This window comes from Leucopleurus acutus, assembly GCF_964270905.1.
Source record: "Leucopleurus acutus genome assembly, chromosome: 6".
Lineage (NCBI taxonomy): Eukaryota > Metazoa > Chordata > Mammalia > Artiodactyla > Delphinidae > Leucopleurus > Leucopleurus acutus.
The window spans coordinates 10364646-10385012 of record NC_139149.1 but is presented as its reverse complement, the minus strand read 5'-3'; the positions used below and the strand labels follow the sequence as shown (position 1 = coordinate 10385012).

Below are 20367 nucleotides of genomic sequence, written 5' to 3'. Positions count from 1 at the left end.
GTTTTTTTAATCACAGAAGTTTTAAACTTAGTAAAATTTAAGGCATAGAAATATTAAATTAAAAACTTAAAGATGATTCTAAGTCCTTTTGAATCTTCTGACTGATATTTGGGGAATCTGGTAACTCCCAAAAAGATTTCAATGGTTCTTTATAATCTGACTTTTCAACTGAACCAAATGATAATTTATAATCCAATTTGTAACAGCTACTTTCTGTTATCCTGTTTATCCTAATAGAAAGGCATCCTCAGACTGCTGCATGGGTTCCTCACTTCTTTGGTATACAGAAAGCATGCGAGTATTTTAGGCTATCACGATGTACTCAACAAGAGTCTCTCATGAAATTACAGTCCAGCAACTACTGGACATGGCTTTTTAGGACCTTGCCTGCCAAGTTACCTGGTATCACTTTTGTCCTGCTTTCTTGGTTTCAGTAGTCACAAGCCCACTTAGATTTAAAGGAAGGGACTGTCAGAGACTTTTCAGACCCTGTTTTTTTTAATTTAATATTTTATATGCTTTATTTTTTTACATTAATATTGAAGTATAGTTGATTAACGATGTTGTGTTATTTTCAGATGTACGGCAAAGTGAATCAGTTATATATATATATATATATATATATATATATATATATATATATATATATGTATATCCACTCCTTTTTAGATTATTTTCCCATATAGGCCATTACAGAGTATTGAGTAGAGTTCCCTGTGCTAGACAGTAGGTCCTTATTAGTTATCTATTTTATATATAGTAGTGTCTATATGTTAATCTCAATCTCCCAATTTATCCCCCCACCTTTCCCCTCGTAACCATACGTTTGTTTTCTATGTCTGTGACTCTATTTCTGTTTCGTAGATAAGTTCATTTGTACCTTTTTTTTTTGTGGCCTCCACATATATACCCTCTTTCGAAATCACCACATGTATTATGCATTTCTTGTTTGAGAGCCCTAGTGTTTAAATATTTTTACAAAATACTGGTATTAAATGTCTATTTTAAGCTAAACAGTGGTTATTGTTCATACGAAAACTATTAGAATCCTGATGGATTTGCTGTTATTGTTTCCTGTTGGAGACATTCCTTATCCTTGTTATATGTACAACAAACACAAATAGATACTTAGCAATTTTCCTGACTAGCTAAAAAAGAGGATTAATTGCAGATGAAATGAGTCATGGGAAGCTTGACTATATATATGTAAAAATAATTGAAACCAACATTCTTTTTACGTTTTTAGTATCTCTGAAATTGGAATGAATTTTACAATTAATGTCATATTTTAGTTGAACTCGTAGTCAATTTTCATTTTTAGTGGTGCGTAAAACAATGACACAACTTATATATAGCAACTGGCATTTGATGAAATATGATAGTTGCTCTTCACAATTCCAGAATAATCAGAGACACTTAGGATACAATAATATCCTCTATTTTGGAATAAATTCCATAGAACCAGAAATGAGTCCTGGATCTTAGGTCTTGCTTAAATTGGTCCTAGAAACCTGTTAACCCTCAGAAGAACCTTCCCCCCCTTGGTAATATGCTCGTTTCTCTAATGTGATTCTAGACTTTGAAGAGCAACCAACAATGCATTAGCTGTCTCTGTCAACTGAAAGGCCCCTTAACTGACTTGTTCCTATTGACTGAGATCCTAGAAGGAGGCCTCTGTTAATGGTATATCCTGATAGGAGACAAGGAATAGGTTTGCCAGCACTGGAGTTGAGTCTAGATATAGTATATCATGTTCTAGTCCAATCACTTAGCTTTTCCTGGTGATAGCAACAAAGTGACTTTTGCAGAATGAAGCCCCACATCATGTTATCTGATAAAATATATGCCTGACTGGGAACAATATAGCTACACATTTCTTGATAATGTTCCTGTCTCAAATCTTAGGTTAAATAATTCATCTTTGGGGGAATTGTATTGGAATTACCTTTAAGAGTGTTTATACTGTAATATCTTTTACATAGGATAAGGCAATAGACATTGTGTGTGTACGTGTGTGTACAGATATATATATCTACAAACATGTATGTATGAGATATATGTGTAATATATACATACACATACACATACACATATATATTCAGTTGTTATTTAAAAAATTACTGTGTCTAGTATTTGCTGGGTGTATAATGATTACTAATCATCCCTGCCCTTAGGTAGATCACTGCCAACCTCTTGTAATATTGCTTGCTTTCTACCTTTTATGATGAGGAAACATAGCATCTGGTACACTGTAAGTCCTACATAAACACTAGTTAATATTTTTTCACTTTTTTAATTTAGAAAATTACTTTGTATGGACACAAATGGTTAATCAATGTTTTCAACTGGTCATTTTATCTAATGTTTAAAATGTAAAGCAGGGGCTTCCCTGGTGGCGCAGTGGTTGAGAGTCCGCCTGCCGATGCAGGGGACATGGGTTCGTGCCCCGGTCCAGGAAGATCCCACATGCCGCGGAGCGACTGGGCCCGTGAGCCATGGCCGCTGAGCCTGCGCGTCCAGAGCCTGTGCTCCGGCACGGGAGAAGCCACAACAGTGAGAGGCCTGCATATCACAAAAAATAAATAAATAAAAATAAAAGATAATAAAATAAAATATAAAGCAGTCTTTTAAAGGACATATTCCTGTTCGGAAACCAAAATTACCACTTTCATATATTTTTTGATTGTAGAATATCTTTCAGAATAATTAAATGACCTTTGTGGGCACTCATGGAACAACAACAACAAAAAATTTCTTGAAGGCAGGAAACTCATAGCCTCGCTTTATTTTTTGTTATGTACCCTGCAAATAACCATAAACAGGAGAGTGGTTAATAAATATTATTCAGATTTGGGGATGTGAAATAGGAGATACAGGCATGAACTCCTATTTTTATTACTATCATTATGCTGATGATCCTCTGGCCACTTCTCTCTGGTCTGTGTAATTGCAAAGTTCTTCATATTTTATTCATCATGCAAGCTGCTCTGTGCCCATTCTTCTTATGCTGCTGCCTTGCACTGTTTCCAAACCTTCCTAATGAATATGATCTGTGAGCTCCATCAACTTTCTGTCTGTGCCTTGTTCAGACCTCTAAAGAATATGAGACTTACAGCCATCAGTTATGTATCAAGTACAGAAATAAATAAATAGGGGTTTGTTGTTCGTTCATTAACACTGTGCAAAGCAAGATTACTTCGTCTCCTTCATGATCTCTTTGATGAATTTGCTCACCTATTATAATTTGGAAAAGCTTGATTCATGTAGATATTTATGTAAAGCATTCCAGCTAGGTCTTTCATTTTTCTTCTCTTCTTATCTTTTTTTTTTTTTTTAACATAACCAGGTAATGTCTACCAACCGTCAGTGATAGAATGTCATGGACAGAATTGTGATCAATTCTTCTTGTATCTGTGATTGTGTTTATGTGTTTAAAAAAGAAGAAATAGAGAGTTATTGTTGGAGGTGGATCAAAGAAAAAAGATGGAGAAAAAAAGAAGGAACGAGAGAAGTGAAAACAATTGGGGGAAGGGAGAGAGGGACATAAGTGAGAGAAGAGAGGGAAAAAGGGAAGGAAGATGGAAAGAGGGGAGAGAGAGAAAGAGTAAGAGTGAGGGGGATAGAGAGAGAGACAGACAGAGAATGAAAAAGAAAAAAAAAGGAAAAGGAGAACCAGAGAGAAGAGGAAAGAAGAAATTAAAAAGAAGATTCAGGCAAGAAAGGGCATGGCAGGGTGTATGTGTTTATTTCTAACTTTCTGCAATTTACATGGAATCTGTATTAGTTGGTTAAACAGTAGGACTGTCTTACATAAGCATTCTCACCCTCTGTTACATGTTTTTCACACAAAAAGTCCCACAAAATATGCCATCATCAGGAAGAATTTACAATATGGTTTAAAGTCTCATGCTATAAACCATAGTGGGTTAGTTGTCGCCTTGGCAAATGGTAACAAAGACTTAGAGTTGGTTTATCAACCTGAATGATCACAATGGCATTTTGATTAGCAATGTAACATTTACTCCTTTCTCACTTTATTTAACACAGTTATTGATTTATTGAGTGCCTTTATTTCATGAAAGATTAGGAGCTATTGGGGAATATGGATGTGTGAATACCTCTGTGTGCCTATTTTATGTACATACTCATAGGATAATGAGTGATAAATATTCTTCATGCTTTGTGAGGAAGTTTTGGAAAATACTGATGTGTCCACCAAACAACCCAGGAAAGAATGCAGGACAGGAGAATCTAGACTTTTTAGACATTTGTGTATAAGTAACAGATGAAATATCTATGAAGGACAAAGAAAAATATTTCATATCGCCAAGGGCCAGACCCACCAAAAGGTTGTGAGTGGGAAGGATTCTGGTAAAAACAAGAGGATGGATGAGTGGAGAGACCAATGAGTAGACATAGAGAGGAATAGGATGGATAGAGGACAAAGTTCATCATCTTCCCATCAAAACAGATGAAAAGTGAGCATGGGAGACATTTGACACAAGAAGTGGGAGAGTGTAACATTTTTTTCTTTCTTTTTTGAGTCAGAGTAGAAGAAAATTAAGAGAACTTGAACTGGCCTTCCCTAATCTTTCCAAAATATGAAACAGAGTTTGCTAAAGAAAATGAACTGCAGTGGGTTGGGGATGTGGGTTAGAGAAGGATGGATAACTTTGGGAGATACTTCTTTGGGGGGTGGGTAGAGAAAGAAGGATAACGGGAGATGGTTCTCTTGGGGAAACTTCTAGGGAATTCATGAGACGATTAGCAGCATCAAATGCACACTACCATTTTTCTATTAGACCAAGACAAAACAGAAGAAATTAGTTCATAAAAATTTCAGTGACCTTTTCCTCAGTTACAGGTTAAACTTAATCTTTGTTATGTATTTTATTCATCTTCTCCTATCATGATATCTTTCTTTAGCAGAAATGAATATAATCTAATGCACATGTTTTGATAATGAAATTAAATCTGAAACTAAGCTTATTCGTACTTAGCAATCTGCAGTGTCGTTGAATAAGAATTTTTCAAAAATAAAAGGGAGTATTTGAACATTTTTGAATAAGGTTCGAACCTTCTAACCAGTGATTCTAAAATTTTAGTGTGCAACATTTCAGCATCACTTTGTATGATAGAAATGGAGAATTTGAAGCTTCACTCACTGCGTGTCTGGGAAAAGATGCTGTGAACCCGTGCTCTTACAAAAACGCCAGATTATTTTGATTAAAGTCAGACAGAAACAACATTTTGAGAAACATTGATCCAAGATTTCTAGAGGGAAATTTCAATAGATTCCTTATTATATGATGGCCTATCACTTCCTTAGGTATCTGTTAAGCAAAGTTATAGGAGTTCAGGCAAATAAGTCTTAGAAACAATGGTAATCGTTGGAACATTTGTGTTTGCAGGTATTTTTGTTTGATTGATTCTTAGGTAAATAATAAATAGACCAATATAATTGGGGAGATAATGCAGTTTGAAATATTCCCAAGATATTGGGAATGCATACTCAGTAAGGCCCTGTGCTTTTGCCAATAAAATAATTATTTGATGCATATTCATAATTTCAACTCAAGACCAATTTCTATGAATAAATACCATCCTGTTTCTATTTATCATAGGACTAGATTTCATAAGATACAATAAAAATATTATTTGGGGGTTTGGACCCACAAGATCTACATTCAAGTTTTCCTATCTGTGTGATCTTGAGAAACTTATCCTTCATTAGCATCAATTTATCTGTAAAATAAAAATGAAAAACTTCACAAAGCTGTTAGGAGGGTTGAATGACATAACTTATGTGAACCTTGTTTTGAGTCTAATGGTATGAAAATCCAACTTTCTTCCACTGGCTGGAAAACAGAAAAGGAAGGTATATTCAAAAAAGGGATGAATTTGGAGTTTTCTCCAGAACTGTACTCTTCACTAAACTTTAGCCTTTTTTTTCCTCTTGACTTTCTACACGTTGTTTAAAATTCTACCTCAAATTTATTTTATTCTAACTTGAGTTAAAGGTAATATTTAACATTTTTTTCTCATTTACTACATTGTGAGGGTCCAAATGGCAGAGTTTATATTTATTCTGTTTTTTATACTCTAACCAGGTAAGTGTCTTGTCCAGATACTTAGTCATTTTGTTAAATACACAAATGAAGTGGTACGGGGACACCTTTATGTACGGTGATCTCATTCTATGCCACGTTTATAGTAAGCACTTGTTCGAAGCCTTGATGGGTGTCATTCTCTGGGCCTATCACTAAAGTGACAAAAAAAAATGTTTGATGTCTTCAATGATGGCCTAAAATGCCAACTATGAATATACCTCTATAAAGACTAAAGGCCGCATAACCATATACGTTCCTGAAACAATTTTTTAAATGTCATATGTGTGAAATCCTTCTGTGCTGATGTTTCTTTTTCTTGGCATTTAGTCACTTGTTGATTCACCAAAGAAGAATTTAATTCTTAGCACAAACCAGGAACATTCTACATGCTGGGGATATAGTCATGAACAAGACTTAAAAGCCCTTTCTCCAACTCTAATGACAAATAAGGACCATGTTAAGCAAACAAACAGCAACAAACAAACAAAGTATGATTTCAGGTGGTCCTAAGTATTCCTAAGAAAATAATGGAGTGACTTTGGAGTATTGTAAATAAGGTCAACGGGGAAGAGGTGAGCTTTAATTTCAAGATCCAATGATACAAGACAATCAGGCACTGTAAAAACCGATGAGAAGTTGGATTTGGGCAGAGACAGTAAACCCAGAAGAGCATCTGTGCGGGCCTGAGGCACAGCCAGTACAGCTGGAGCCAGGGAGGAAGTAAGGCTGAAAAGTGCAGGAACCAGATGTACGGGGCCTTAGGGGCCACAGGAAGACGCTGGGTTTTATTCTTGTATTGAGCTAATATCGGAGGACTTTTTAAAAATTGAAGTATAGTTGATTTACAATGTTGTGTTAGTTTCAGGTGTATAGCAAAGTGATTCAGTTATATATACTCTTCAGATTCTTTTCCCTTATTGGTTATTAAAAAATGTTGAGTATAGTTTCCTGTGCTATACAGCAGGTCCTTGTTGTTTGTTTTATACAGAGGAGTGTATATATGTTAATCCCAAACTCCTAATTTATCCCTCCACCACCCCCCACCTTGGTAACCAGTATGGAGGTTCCTTAAAATACTAAAAATAGAATTACCATATGGTCCAGCAATCCTACTCCTGTGCATATATCTGGAGAAAACTATAATTCAAAAAGATACATGCACCACTATGTTGATAGCAGCACTGTTCACAATACCCAAGACATGGAAACAACCTAAATGTCCACGGACAGATGAATGGATAAAGAAGATATGGTACATATATACAATGGAATATTACTCAGTCATAAAAAAGAATGAAATATGCCATTTGTAGCAGCAAGGTTGGACCTAGAGATTGTCATACTAAGTGAAGTAAGCCAGACAGAGAAAGACAAATATCATATGATATCGCTTATATGTGGAATCTAAAAAATGATGCAAATGAACTTATTTACAAAACAGAAGTAGACCCACAGACATAGAATACTGGAGGATTTTAATCAGAGAGATAAATCATCTGAATTAGACTTTAGACGTCCCTGTTTCCTGCTGTAAGAATACCTTTTAGGGGATGGAACAACAGTGGGGGCAGGGATTTCACTGTTGAGTCTGTTGTAATCACCTACAGCGATCACTGTGCTTTGGCATGGGTCTGTCATTGACTAGCCGAGAGACCCTGGGCAAGTAATGTATCCTCATCTGTAAAATGAGATAAAAGTATTTACCTCATAGTGTTGTTGTGGAGATTGATCAAACTAGGGTATAAAAAGTGCATATAACTTCCTGATATTTTAAATGCTCAATAAATGCTGGATTTTTAAAAAATTAGGATTACTAGTTAAAAACAGACACATGTGCCTTAATACACAGATTGATTGCAATTCTCTATTTCTCTGATTGTATGTAGACATTAGGTATTTTACTTTTCTAAATTTGTTTCCCATTCATTAATTGTTTACTATATTAATCAGTATAGGTTAACTATACTATAGGTATACTATGGTAATAAATAAGCCCCACTCCGAGTCCATGGGTCTTAACACAATGAAGGTTTCTTTCTTCTCACATTAGTTTGATGTGGTTACAGGAATACCCCTCCATTCTTGTCACCCCACATCTGGAAACTACTGCTTTCAAGTCTGTCCTCTCAGAGAAATTGTGGAATAAACTAAAGGTCTTAGTGTTCATTTAGTGTTATCAGTTCCCACAAATTTATAATAATTGTCATTTTCTCTAGCTGGTCATTTTTCCCTGCAAGGCTCACATTATCTCTATATGTTTTTGGCACTTTAAAAAGTCAGAAAGTCTGTGAGTCATTGGGAAGGTGGGTGTTCAGGACATGAGAGCTTCAGGGATCCAGATCCTTGAGTCCAGATTTGCCTTCAGCGACTGTATGACTTTGAACAAGTCATTTAACCTTGCTAGGATTCTTCATTGCAGGTCTTCCAATAAAATATACTATCAAAATGCAAATTATTATTATATTACCCTACAAAAAATTAAAACAATGCAAATAGAATCATTTAAGTTAATCATTTTGTCTACCTCTTTGCTTAACCATGAAGGATCCCTGTGGTACATTCTAGTGAGGTTTGTTCAGTACAGGTTGAAATGACCTCATCAAAGTGATTTTTATCATTTGTTTTGAGAGGCGGTATCATTAATCTTTCATGCAACCCCCTCCTTTCTGGGCTCACTTCAGTTAAATAGGCAGGGAGAAGAGAATGTTGAACAACATTATAAAAATGTTAATTCCTAATGTCACTGACTAGCTCTTAATCACGCTATTAGACATATGTTCTGATTTAATGATCCTAATCAGCATGCAGTCAGACCAAGATTGACTTTGATGAATGTCTGACATTATTTTGTGATATGGAAGAGGTTGTTTTTCTTGTGGTCTAAACCTTTCCTTAGAAATTACATTCTATTTAGAAAGAAAGAGAATGTAAAATACTTTCTTTGGTTTCCAGAATCTTCTTTCCTAAACCAGCATCTGGATGATTTGTGTTTTGATCATAGAATGAAACATTTGGGTGCAGTCATCTGTAATTATTTGTCCTTACAACTTTGGTGGCTCCTTCCTCTTATTTTTAAGCTCAAATACTTAACTACAGTCAATGAGATAAGATATCTTTAGAATGTGCAAAAATCTCGTTGTTTCAAACCGTTGCTTCCTAACGATGCTGTAGTGAAAATCGGATCCCCTTTCCTTGTGCCTCTTACTTGCACCCTTTTCCCTGGTGGCACCATTTGCTGAAGTCCTTCTCAACACAAAGCCTCCAGTCAAATGTCACCATTTCCATGGAATTAAAATCATTTCCATAAACCATTTCTCAGGAGTCTTGGACAAAATTCATAGCTTCTTCTTCTGGACTTTCCTAGCATTTTATTCACTTCTATATTTTGACCCTAATCTCATTCTGACTTACATTTCTTTTAGCTGTGTATATGTCCTTCTTCCTTAAATGTTATGAACTCCCTTGGGGCAGTGATAGTCTATTAAAATTTGTATAGCTAGGATATCTCCCCGTGACCTCCACACAGCATAGAATCAAGCAATAATTGAATGGAATGATTATATATATGTATATATATAATATAATATACACTCATAATTATATCATTTCTTTTAATCACAGTTTTATAAATCATGCATATACATATATGTATGCATGTATAGGTTTTATAAATCCTATATATGCATATGTGTGTATGTATGTGTGTGTGTGTGTGTGTGTGTGTGTATATATATATATATATATATATATATATGGCTTTGAATCTTGTGTCACCTAGAAGTGGAGGCTGTGACAGGTGACAGTCAATAATCAGCCATGGGAATAGTTTCTCCAAAGTTCTATGCAGAATTTCTAAAGGAATACATGGGTGGGAGCACTGAGCCAGGAGGAGCTAAGCCAGGACCTTGAGCACTGGGGAAACTGCTCTCTAAATTTCAGGAAGATCCAAGCACCATATTAGAAGGGGACAAAGGTGGTGTGAGAGTCCGGGTTACCCTGCCAATAATTGGGACTTGAGTTGGGACGGACTCAGAGTGAACACAGATTGGGTTCAAGTAAAGGGATATGCGGCAGTAACGAAGGGTCTTCCTAAGGGACTGCTAAAATGTCGGCTCTAACTGCTTACATTTATGGGCCAAAAGATAGATAATTAGTTGAGCCAAACAGAATTGGTGTTTCTCTTTATCTTCCTCATTCACCGATGTCTCTTTATTTATGTTTCCAACCAAACTGCAGTTGAAAGCAGGACTGTCCTTGATCACTGTGTTTTACTTCCTTAGAATCCCTACAGAATTTTTGTATGTGGTTGATATTTGCTTTGTGTTTTATCAGTGATTGCCACAATAATGCTATACTGCCAATTGCCACGGCTCAGTGGCATACAGTGTTCAGGACTTTTTCTCATGCTCACAGGTCTGAGCGTCAGGCAGGATGGCTGTGCTCCGTGTGCCACATCCTGAGGTCCACCAGGAGAGGCTGTGACCATCTGGATTGTGTTCTCCCGTGGTGTCAGAGGTGGTCCCAGGAGCAGTGGTCTAGACTGAGCTGACATGCCATCATTTCAGTCTGTGTTCCAGCGGGGAAAGCAAGTAGCAAGACTAAGACATCAGTGGGGCGGGGATATTTACTACTCCCATGAGCCCACTATAACACATGCAGGAAATCCAATTTCTCCAGTGGCCAAAATTTGGAGAAAGGGTGCCGATTCTCTTCCTGACTACATCATTAGAGTCATGAATGAAAACAAATCAGTCACCCTTTTTGATCGTCAGTTTCTTCATTTGTTATGTTCCAGCTCATACTCCGTGGGGGAATAATCACAAACCTGGGACATCTAAGAGGAAAATCCTGCTGTAACCCTCCTGCTCTCAAATATATGTGTGTGTTTCTTCTTTATTCTCTACATTTCCTTTTCTTTCTTCTTGCTCATTGATATTCAATCAGTCAAAACAGTTTGCAACTTTTATACTAATTGTCAGACATGAGGAGGGGATCCCAAGCCTCAGTGACACAAGGCACTGGTAGATTCGAAACAAAACAAAGTGTTGAGCGGCTACGGGCACTTCTAGGGATTTAAGGCACCAAGTAAGAATTGGTAAACCTACTAGAAGGCAACATTTGCACCAGAGTGTACACAAATTGGTTTTTCAGAATTGAGACCATTGATAATAATGCTATTACTAAGATCACACCTTTGATTCTGCTTATAAACAAAAATAATTCATGATGACATTGAATTTCACCATGTGATCAGGGTTCTCGATTATGGAGGAGAGGTCTGGGAAGTGCCAGGAGGGAGAAGTGGAGAGGTTTCTTCCCATATCTTGTGCCCAAAGCCAACATTCACAAACATCTGAACACACAATGTTTTACCCTTGTGTTACCTGGACTCACACACTGGGACGATCCACCTAAGCTTACCTCAGTCCTGAAAGTGCTTTTTGTTCTAAGTAAACCCACCAGACCTCTAGGCCACTTGAGTATGGCTTATCTGAACTAGTGGTTAGAAAGAAAGCAATTCATTTGAACTAGTGTCCAATGACTTATAGCTGTTTGGAAATAGGTTAAATGGATTTGTACTGCTTAGAATTATTCTTTAAAAAGAAGATACTAGTAAACAGACACCTCTAACTGGGATTCTAACTTAAAAGCTAACAAAGGGACTTGAAACATTTTAGACAGTGTGAAGAGTAGTATTTTGGGGTGAGTATAGTCCTTCAGGCTGTCTGCCCCCTGACTCAGCACCCCTAAGATACTTTTGTGTTTCTTAGTATTTGTTTTATCTTCTTCTCATTACTTACAGGTTCTTGGAAAACCCAGATTGTCATTCTCTTCCTACTTGCCTCAGTGACTTCCATAAGGATGTTAGTAATGAATGCAATTCAGAGAAAGTTGTTGCTATTTGTATACATGAATAATTTGTAAATTATATGTTTGTACATCAGGAGTTGTATATGAAATCAAATCTTGACTAGGCAGAATTCCAACCTAGCGCCATCCTCAGACAAAAGTTACTATTCTACTTTAAAATGATAAATCATGAAAAATGGCTCTCAATAACTCTTTCTTTCATTTTTAAAAAATAAACACATATTAAGTGCCTGTTGTATGCCAAACAGAAACAGACCAGTGGTTTCCAAAGAGGAACTAGGCCTAACCCCATTCAGCCTAAGGGTATATAACACCTCTATCTCTGCCTACATCTATTGTTTTGGATATCTTATCATCTTCTGGATAATAATTTTTATCTACTTAAATATTCCCAATTATACAAGATAACTTCAACAGATTTTACTAAACTAAACTTTGCAAAGAAAAAAGAATTGAAAATTGACAAGGACAAGACTCAAAAATAGTTTTCTGTTAACTACATAAACCAGAAATTAGAGGTTGCATCCTAGCTTTGTATGGGTTAAATATGACATACAGAGGGATTTCATTGGCCTATGCAGTATTGACCTTCATAATATTTCTTTTGTCCAAACTTTTGAACTTCAAATATTGTGACTTCTCTTTAAAAAATTCAAAAGATATGGTAACCCTGGCGTTAATCTTTGTCATGACAGAAATCAGTGTGGGGTAAGACAGGGCCACCCTGTCCTCTGAGCCAACACTCTCCCCCTCACCTTCGTGTCCACCCCTCCCCACAGTCTACCAGAAACTGAGGACTAAGGTCGGGCTAATATTGGCCCTCATGCTACTATTTATCGTTTTGTAGTTTTAAAAGGAAATTAATTTTTGTATCTATATATTCAATATTTTTGGTCTAAGGTCTAGCCCAGTTTACTCAATTGTGATGCCTGCCTGATTTGGTTAGCATTTGAGCTTGTGACCTTGAGTCTAAACATTGTGATTAATCAATATCCTATTATAGAAACGCTTTTCATGGAAGTGTTGTTTATATGAGCACATGTATATAGATATCTCTTTATGTGTGTGCATATAGAGAGAGAGAGATAGAGAGAGAGAAATAAAAGAAAGGAAGGAAGGGAGGAAGGAAGGAAGAAAGAAAAAGAAAGAAGGAAAAAAAAAGGAAGGAAGGAAGAAAGAAAGAAAAAGGAAAGAAAGAAAGGAGAGATAACAGAAGTGAAGGAGAAAGAACAGAAGGGAAAAGAGGAAGGAAAGAAGGGAGGGAGGGAGGGATATATATACATTGTACGTATGTATGCACATATGTATATATATATGTGCATACATACGTTCAATGTATATATATCCTTCGAGACATTTTCATCTCAGTTTCTGTGACATCCTCTGTGCTATTTCAGGCTTGCTCCCCTCTGACTTGTGAAGCATCTTGTCTTTCAGATGGAACCCCATTGACCTGGTGGATCGGACGGTCCAATGAAAGACACCCCTACTGGGGAGGCGCCCCTCCCGGAGTTCAGCAGTGTGACTGTGGCCTAGACGAGAGCTGCCTGGACATTCGACACTTTTGCAATTGTGACGCTGACAAGGACGAATGGTAATGGGCGTCCTGAACCCTCTGCACTCGTGGAGGATGCCCATGAAGGGATGCATAAAATGTCCCCTAAGATAAAAGAGAATGGATGAGAGATTCAATATGAACTAGGGCTCCTGAATAAGGGTGATTGCTTTAACTTTGGAAATTTCTAGTCCTCGTACTTTCAGGGCTATTGCTGAAGTTTGTAACACATAGCGTGTTGCCACACCATCACCCCTTTATATTCTGAACATTCCATTTTCAACAGGAGAATGAAATGTAATATTTAGCTTTGCGATTTAGTCAGCATTTCTGTAATGTGTAGAATATAGGCTTTGGGAGAAGGTGTGGGAGATAGGGATGTGTAATTATACAGACTGTTTCTTTATTCTCCCATTGTCCCACTGATGATCCAGTCACTGGCCTGCCCTATTATTGCCACTAAAAATAGAGAAAAGAAAATTTATATTTATTAAACACCTATTTAATCCTCATAACAAGCTATTAATTCTTTTTTTTGTATTATTTTTTATTGAAGCATAGTTGATTTACAATATGTTAGTTTCAGGTATACAGCACAGTGATATATATATTCAGTTTCTTTTCCCTTATAGATTATTACAAGATATATGCTCAATATCTTGTAATAATCTATAAGCATATATCTTGTAATGATCATACATTTCCTGTGTTATACAGTAGGTCCTTTTTTATGATTTTTTAAAAATTTTGTATTGAAATGTACTTGTTTACAATGTTGTGTTACTTTCAGGTGTACAGCAAAGTGATGCAGTTATACATATACATATATCTATTGTTTTTCAGGTTCTTTTCCCATTTAGGTTATTATAGAATATTGAGTAGAGTTCCCTGTGCAATACAATATTGAGTAGAGTTCCCTGTGCAACTACAATATAGAATATTGAGTAGAGTTCCCTGTGCAATACAATTGATTGTCTATTTTATATATAATAGTGTGCATATGTTAATCCCAACCTCCTAATTTATCCCTCCTCTCCCCTTTCTCCTTTGGTAAACATAAATTTGACAGAGAAAACAAACCTATTAATCTTTCATAATTTTCTCACTTTTGCACCTTAAGGTAGAGGAATGTAGATTACAGAGAGGTTAAATACTTTTCTCAAAGACACACGGGTCTATTAAGAGGCATATCCAGAATTTGAATTCAGGTATAGCTGAGGCCAGACTCTCTCTTCCTTCCCCACAGCAAGTTACTTTTGTAGATAAAGTTTAGTTTTAGTTCTCATGGCCATCACATGTAGTTTTCCTTTGCCCTCCAGGTCAACTGCTTATTTCTTTTACTGTACTGATTATGAAAATATGCACAGAACATTTCCAAACCCACTTTGGTTTTGACTGAATTTAAGACATTCTTTGGTTGTGGCTTTATAATTGTACTTGCTTCATCAAATGCTGCTCAAGTATAGTTAAGAATTCCTATGTCAACCTGCTCTCAACCTAGTGCAAATGGCTTTTAAGTACTTTCCCTTCACGGTTTAAATTCATAACAGCAGGAATGTTTCAAATAAAATTTTAGGTCCACTTGAAACTCAGTTCAGTGAGGAAAAGACCAAGAATGTGGTTCCATCAGGTTACACTAGATGGACCACAGCTTCAGAATGTTGTAGGGCTGCTTGGGCCCCAAGTCATGTGACCTGAGTCTGATCTCAGAGAGACAGCAGTGAGCAGTCTTGAAGCAGGATCTTAGTTCCCTGCCTAAGAATTGAACCTGAGTAGCCTGGATGAAAACTATGAATCCTAGCCACCAGTCCACCAGGGGGTAGAGACTGGGAGCAAAATTGCCCTGGCTCTTGCCCTCATTTGAAAGCAAGGCTGTTTCAAGGAGGCAAAAACTACAGAAACAGGTACAAAGTTTATTCTTAGAAACACAACACAACATGTGGGAGAGCACACAGGGAAGCAGTTTATTTAGACAGAAGCAAAACAGGAATACACACCCAGGGAGAAAGGGTGTCGGCATTCTCCCTAATGAGGAGGACCACAGTAACAACGTGCTTAAGTCACTTATGTAGAGGCAGTTCTTCCGGGTCTTTGTTCTCCTCTGACCAATTATTTTGCTTCTTTTCCCACATCCGACCTATCTTAGGGCCCTTCCCAATATGCGTGCACATCTTTTTGCCAAGATGGATTCCAGCATGGAGGCCTTTGGGAGCTTTGACAAGACTTACTATGGGATGGCGCCCCCTCCCTTTTTGACCCCAGAGGAGCCTCCCTGCACATGTGCCGTTGGGGAGGTCTCCTTGACCTCAGGAGTGATAGATGTGGTCCCCCTATCTCTTTACTCCAGCAGAGATCAGCTCCTGCACACATGTGCTTCTGTGCTTCTGTGTCAACCTGGGATGCCCATGGACTGGGATAGTTCAATTTCAAGGAAAAGTGTAGTTAATTTCTGAAGGATCAGAAGAAGTGAGCTAAAGTTAGTGTAGTACAGGTAGGTGCTGCCATGTATTCAGACACGGAAATGTGAAATAATATAAAAATCACTACTTCCCCCAAATATAAGTATCTTGGTATAGTTTCTGCACAGTTTTCATGTGGGGAACTTATAGGAGATGTAGGCAGGGAAGAAGGTCAAATCCAGATCATGAAGCTTCTTGTATGTGAAATAACAATGAGAGAGCTTTGCTTTGTCTGTAACAGGGGTTGTGGACATAGAACATACATTCAGAGTGAAACACAGCAGAGCCTTGTGGAAATGCATTCATTATTTAAATATCCAATTCTATTATTTACTACAGAAAGGTAAAGCACAAAAGCTGGCACTACTATGAAATGGTCATGTTCTTTAACATTCTTTCAACCTGATTCTTAGATAACATGTGGTCCAGCTGCCTTTCCATACATTTCAAACTTTTGTTTCAGACAAGCATGCCCCTTTTGGTGTCCGGGTGCTTCTAAGAAAGCTCAAACAGTTTTACCTTATAAACTTCCCTTAAGTTTCTGCTCTTGGTAAAGTTAGTCAGAATACTGATGTGGGCTGGTATAAACAAACTCATGGTCACCAAAGGGGAAAGATGGTGGGCAGGAATAAATTGGGAGTCTGGGTTTAACATATACACACTACTATACATAAAATAGATAATCAACAAGGACTTACTGTATAGTACAGGGAACTCTACTCCATACTCTGTAATAGCCTATAATGGAAAAGAATCTAAAGAAGAATATATATATATACTCATATATATATCTGAATCACTTTGCTTTACAACTAAAACTAACACAACATTGTAAATCAACTATACTCCAATAAATTTTTAAAGTTAATCATGAAAAAAAGTAAAATTAAATTACAAAATGAAAAAACTGGGAAAAAAAGTTAAGTACCGTATGCTGAAGTGTTCTTAGTATTGTATATACTATATCTCATATCATTATCCCAACAACCCCTGAGGTTGGTTTTATTAACTCCTTTCCCCAGAAAAGGAAACTGAGGCTCTGAGATGCTAAGTGGCTTGGATAAGGTCACATGACTAAGTGGGTAGAGTTGGAATTCCAGCTGAATCCAAGGAAGCCCTGCTGACTACATCCAACTAGCTGCTAAGTTGGCATTTTGGGTTACGGCAGCTGGAGAGGATGCCAAAGAGACCCCTCCCAGGGCATCTCAGATCATATCACTGCACTGTGCATGTTGCTTTCTGCTAAGTCAGGTTGCTCTGAGAGCCTCAGCTATCTTCCAAGACTCTGGTAATTGGTAATATTTTATTCTGTTTTAATTAACCTCTGCAACTGAATCACCTGCTGTCATATATTTCCGTGAGGCCCAAGTAAATGGGAAAAATGAGTATGTTGCGGGTAATGCGTGAAAGTAAGGCAGCTCAGAAGTGGAGGTGGGTGGAAGAAGGAAAAAGAAGTAATTCAAGGAACACCCAAGGCACAATTCCTTCTTAGAATACTAAAGGTAAGCCTCAGGGAGACGTGGATCAGGTGTACTATGGAGCTGACTTCTCCTGGGGTTTCCATCCCAGCTAAAGAACTAAACAGGAAAAAAAAAAAAGACAAATGAGAAAACTTGTCATGAATAACAATCTCACAGTAAATGATTGTTTGCAAAGGAACTTCTCTTCAACATAATGATTAAGCCTATAGACATCCCCCCAATCAGGTGTTCTCTGATTTAACCACGTCAGGTGGATGGGCTGCTGAGAACAAGAAAGGAAACTGGCGACAGCTCCAAGCCTGGGGATCACACAGGAGAGGGTTGGGCTGTGTGAGGGGTGGAACAACAGTCATCTGGGTAGAGGGGTACAAAATGGGACACAAAGGATGGTGGTAGAGGGATAAAAAGATGGTTGGGTGGTGAGGAGAAGCCAGAGAGATGGTCCAAGGTGTGCCTCTTCGTGATGGCCCATGGCCCGGATGAAAAGTTTTCTCATCCAGACAACCAGGTAGAGCTAAGGTGAAGCTCTCTTTTCTAACAGCAGGACATTCTTTTATTTATTCATAAGCAAGTATAGATATTTTTATGTGAGTTTTAGTAACTCTGTTCTTTGCCTCTTGCCCTTACTTCACCCTTGTATGAAGCGACATGGCAGAGAACAGAAGGAGGAAATGGTATAAAGTTTAAATTCTGGTTATCTGATCATCCAAAAAAGGCAACTTATTGTTCTTGTTTTTTTTTTTTTTTTAAGCAGGATATTTAAGGGATTTCTTTTTTTTTCTCAGCATGTGGAATCCTGGAGCTTCAAACTACTCTTTAGCCCTAGAGTCTACTTCTCTGCCACAAAGAAATTGTTTAATAAATGGTGCTAAGCCATGAGTGAAAGACGGGTGAATGACTCCTGTTAAATATATTTTTACCTCTCTGTCGTTTGGTACATTGGGCCATGGTGATTCTAGAATTAACTGATATTTGCTGCATTGTTGGCTGTTACCCACCTTTTATTATCTCCTCAGAAATATTTACTCAAAATTTAACCTCAACTTTTTGCTGCAGGTTGATTTTCTCCCGGCTAATCAAAGTGTAGCTAGAAGTGATCACGCTGCTCCCAAAGTTATCTTTTTAAACATTTGTCTTGAGCTGTTCTGTTTGTAAAGATGTGTCTAAGCCAGCCCCAGGACCTTGACCTTCACAAGGGCCCTTCACTCCTTTCCCTGGAGACTTAATGAGACAATTGCCTTTAGGAAGAAGATGCTGGTTACATCCAAGAGTTTAGAGTTTTACTGTTTCCTCACGTAGGATATTCTTTGCTCTCTCAGGCATCCTTTAATTTCCCCAAAATCTCCACCTCTGGGATCTCCACACTTAGTGCAGTGAGGATGCTTCAGACTCGGTAGTGTCCTAAATGGGGCAGGAATTCTGAATCCTGAAAGAAAAGAAAGGCTCTATCTCTTATTTTTTAAAAAAATTATATTGTACAATCTCAACTGGTGGCAATTTTTTTTTTTTTTTTTTTGTCAGTACGCGGGCCTCCCACTGCTGTGGCCTCTCCCGTTGCGGAGCGCAGGCTCAGCGGCCATGGCTCACGGGCCCAGCCGCTCCGCGGCATGTGGGATCTTCCCGGACGCGGGCACGAACCCGTGTCCCCTGAATCGGCAGGCGGACTCTCAACCACTGCGCCACCAGGGAAGCCCTGGTGGCAGTTTTTTATTCATGAATGTTAGTTGTGAGCGATTCCATGTAGAGATTAGGAAGGCTTTATCTGGATTTTTACTCACTCAGTCCCCAAATTCCACATGCATCTAGCAGTGTAGTCAGAGCCAGAGCCTTGGGTTGGAAAGAATATGTTTGGCAATAGTAGGTTCTTCATACATTAACTTCTGAGTGAATGAATGAATGATTTTTTTTTTCCTTTCTCCCCATACTCTCTTCCTAGAAAAATATGCCCTCCCCTTGCTAGGTATGTTCTGCTGTTTTATTCCTTAAATTGTCACTTAAAGTATATATCCTGGGGCAACTTGATACTGACTGGTTTACACTAACAATCCCACGACTGGGTTTCGGTTTGTTTTTATTTTATTTTATTTATTTTTATTTATTTATTTGTTTGTTTGTTTATTTTGGCTGTGTTGGGTCTTTGTTGCTGTGTGCAGGCTTTCTCTAGTTGCAGCGATTGGGGGCTATTCTTCATTGCCGTGCACAGGCTTCTCATTGTGGTGGCTTCTCTTGTTTCAGAGCACGGGGTCTAGGTGTGCGGGCTTCAGTAGTTGCAGCACGTGGGCTCAGTAGTTGTGGCTCCCAGGCTCTAGAGCGCAGGCTCAGTAGCTGTAGCTTGTGGGCTCTAGAGCGCAGGCTCAGTAGCTGTAGCTTGTGGGCTCTAGAGCGCAGGCTCAGTAGTTGTGGTGCACGGGCTTCATTGCTCCGTGGCATGTGGGATCTTCCCGGAGCAGGGCTCGAACTCGTGTCCCCTGCGTTGGCAGGCAGATTCCTAACCATTGCACCACCAGGGAAGCTCCTCAGATTGTTTTTAGATAGAGTGTTTTGTGGTACATCTGATAGGACATGATAGAAGACATCACAGACTCAAGGAAAAGCAAAAAGGAACAATACAAAAATGGGAAAGCACAATTTCTAACCAGGGTTTGATCATTTAAAACTAACATATCACATCATTATCTTACAGAATTCTAGATGGAGTAAAATAGTTAATACTTCACCAAGGGTAGCATTAAGGACTGTTTTTGTGCTTTTTGTTCAATGATGCCACCATCCTCTCGTCTATTTGGAAAATTTCCAATAAGCAATTTAAGACCTGTTGGTTCCAGAAGACAAAACATAGCTATGAAATACTCTTTTTTTATGATTATAGGAAACACAAATATAGACTGAGG

General features: G+C 37.9%; 1 protein-coding gene across 2 annotated transcripts in view; it reads left to right on the top strand.

Annotated features, from left to right (window-relative positions):
• CNTNAP5 (contactin associated protein family member 5) overlaps positions 1 to 20367 on the top strand; it is a gene marked incomplete at both ends in the record, with an annotated part of 877051 nt that overhangs the window by 709235 nt on the left and 147449 nt on the right. For both annotated transcript variants that reach the window (XM_082841270.1, XM_082841269.1), the window contains one exon: positions 13419 to 13575. In XM_082841270.1, the coding sequence (XP_082697396.1) occupies positions 13419 to 13575 (157 nt within the window). The remainder of the gene's footprint in view (positions 1 to 13418; positions 13576 to 20367) is intronic.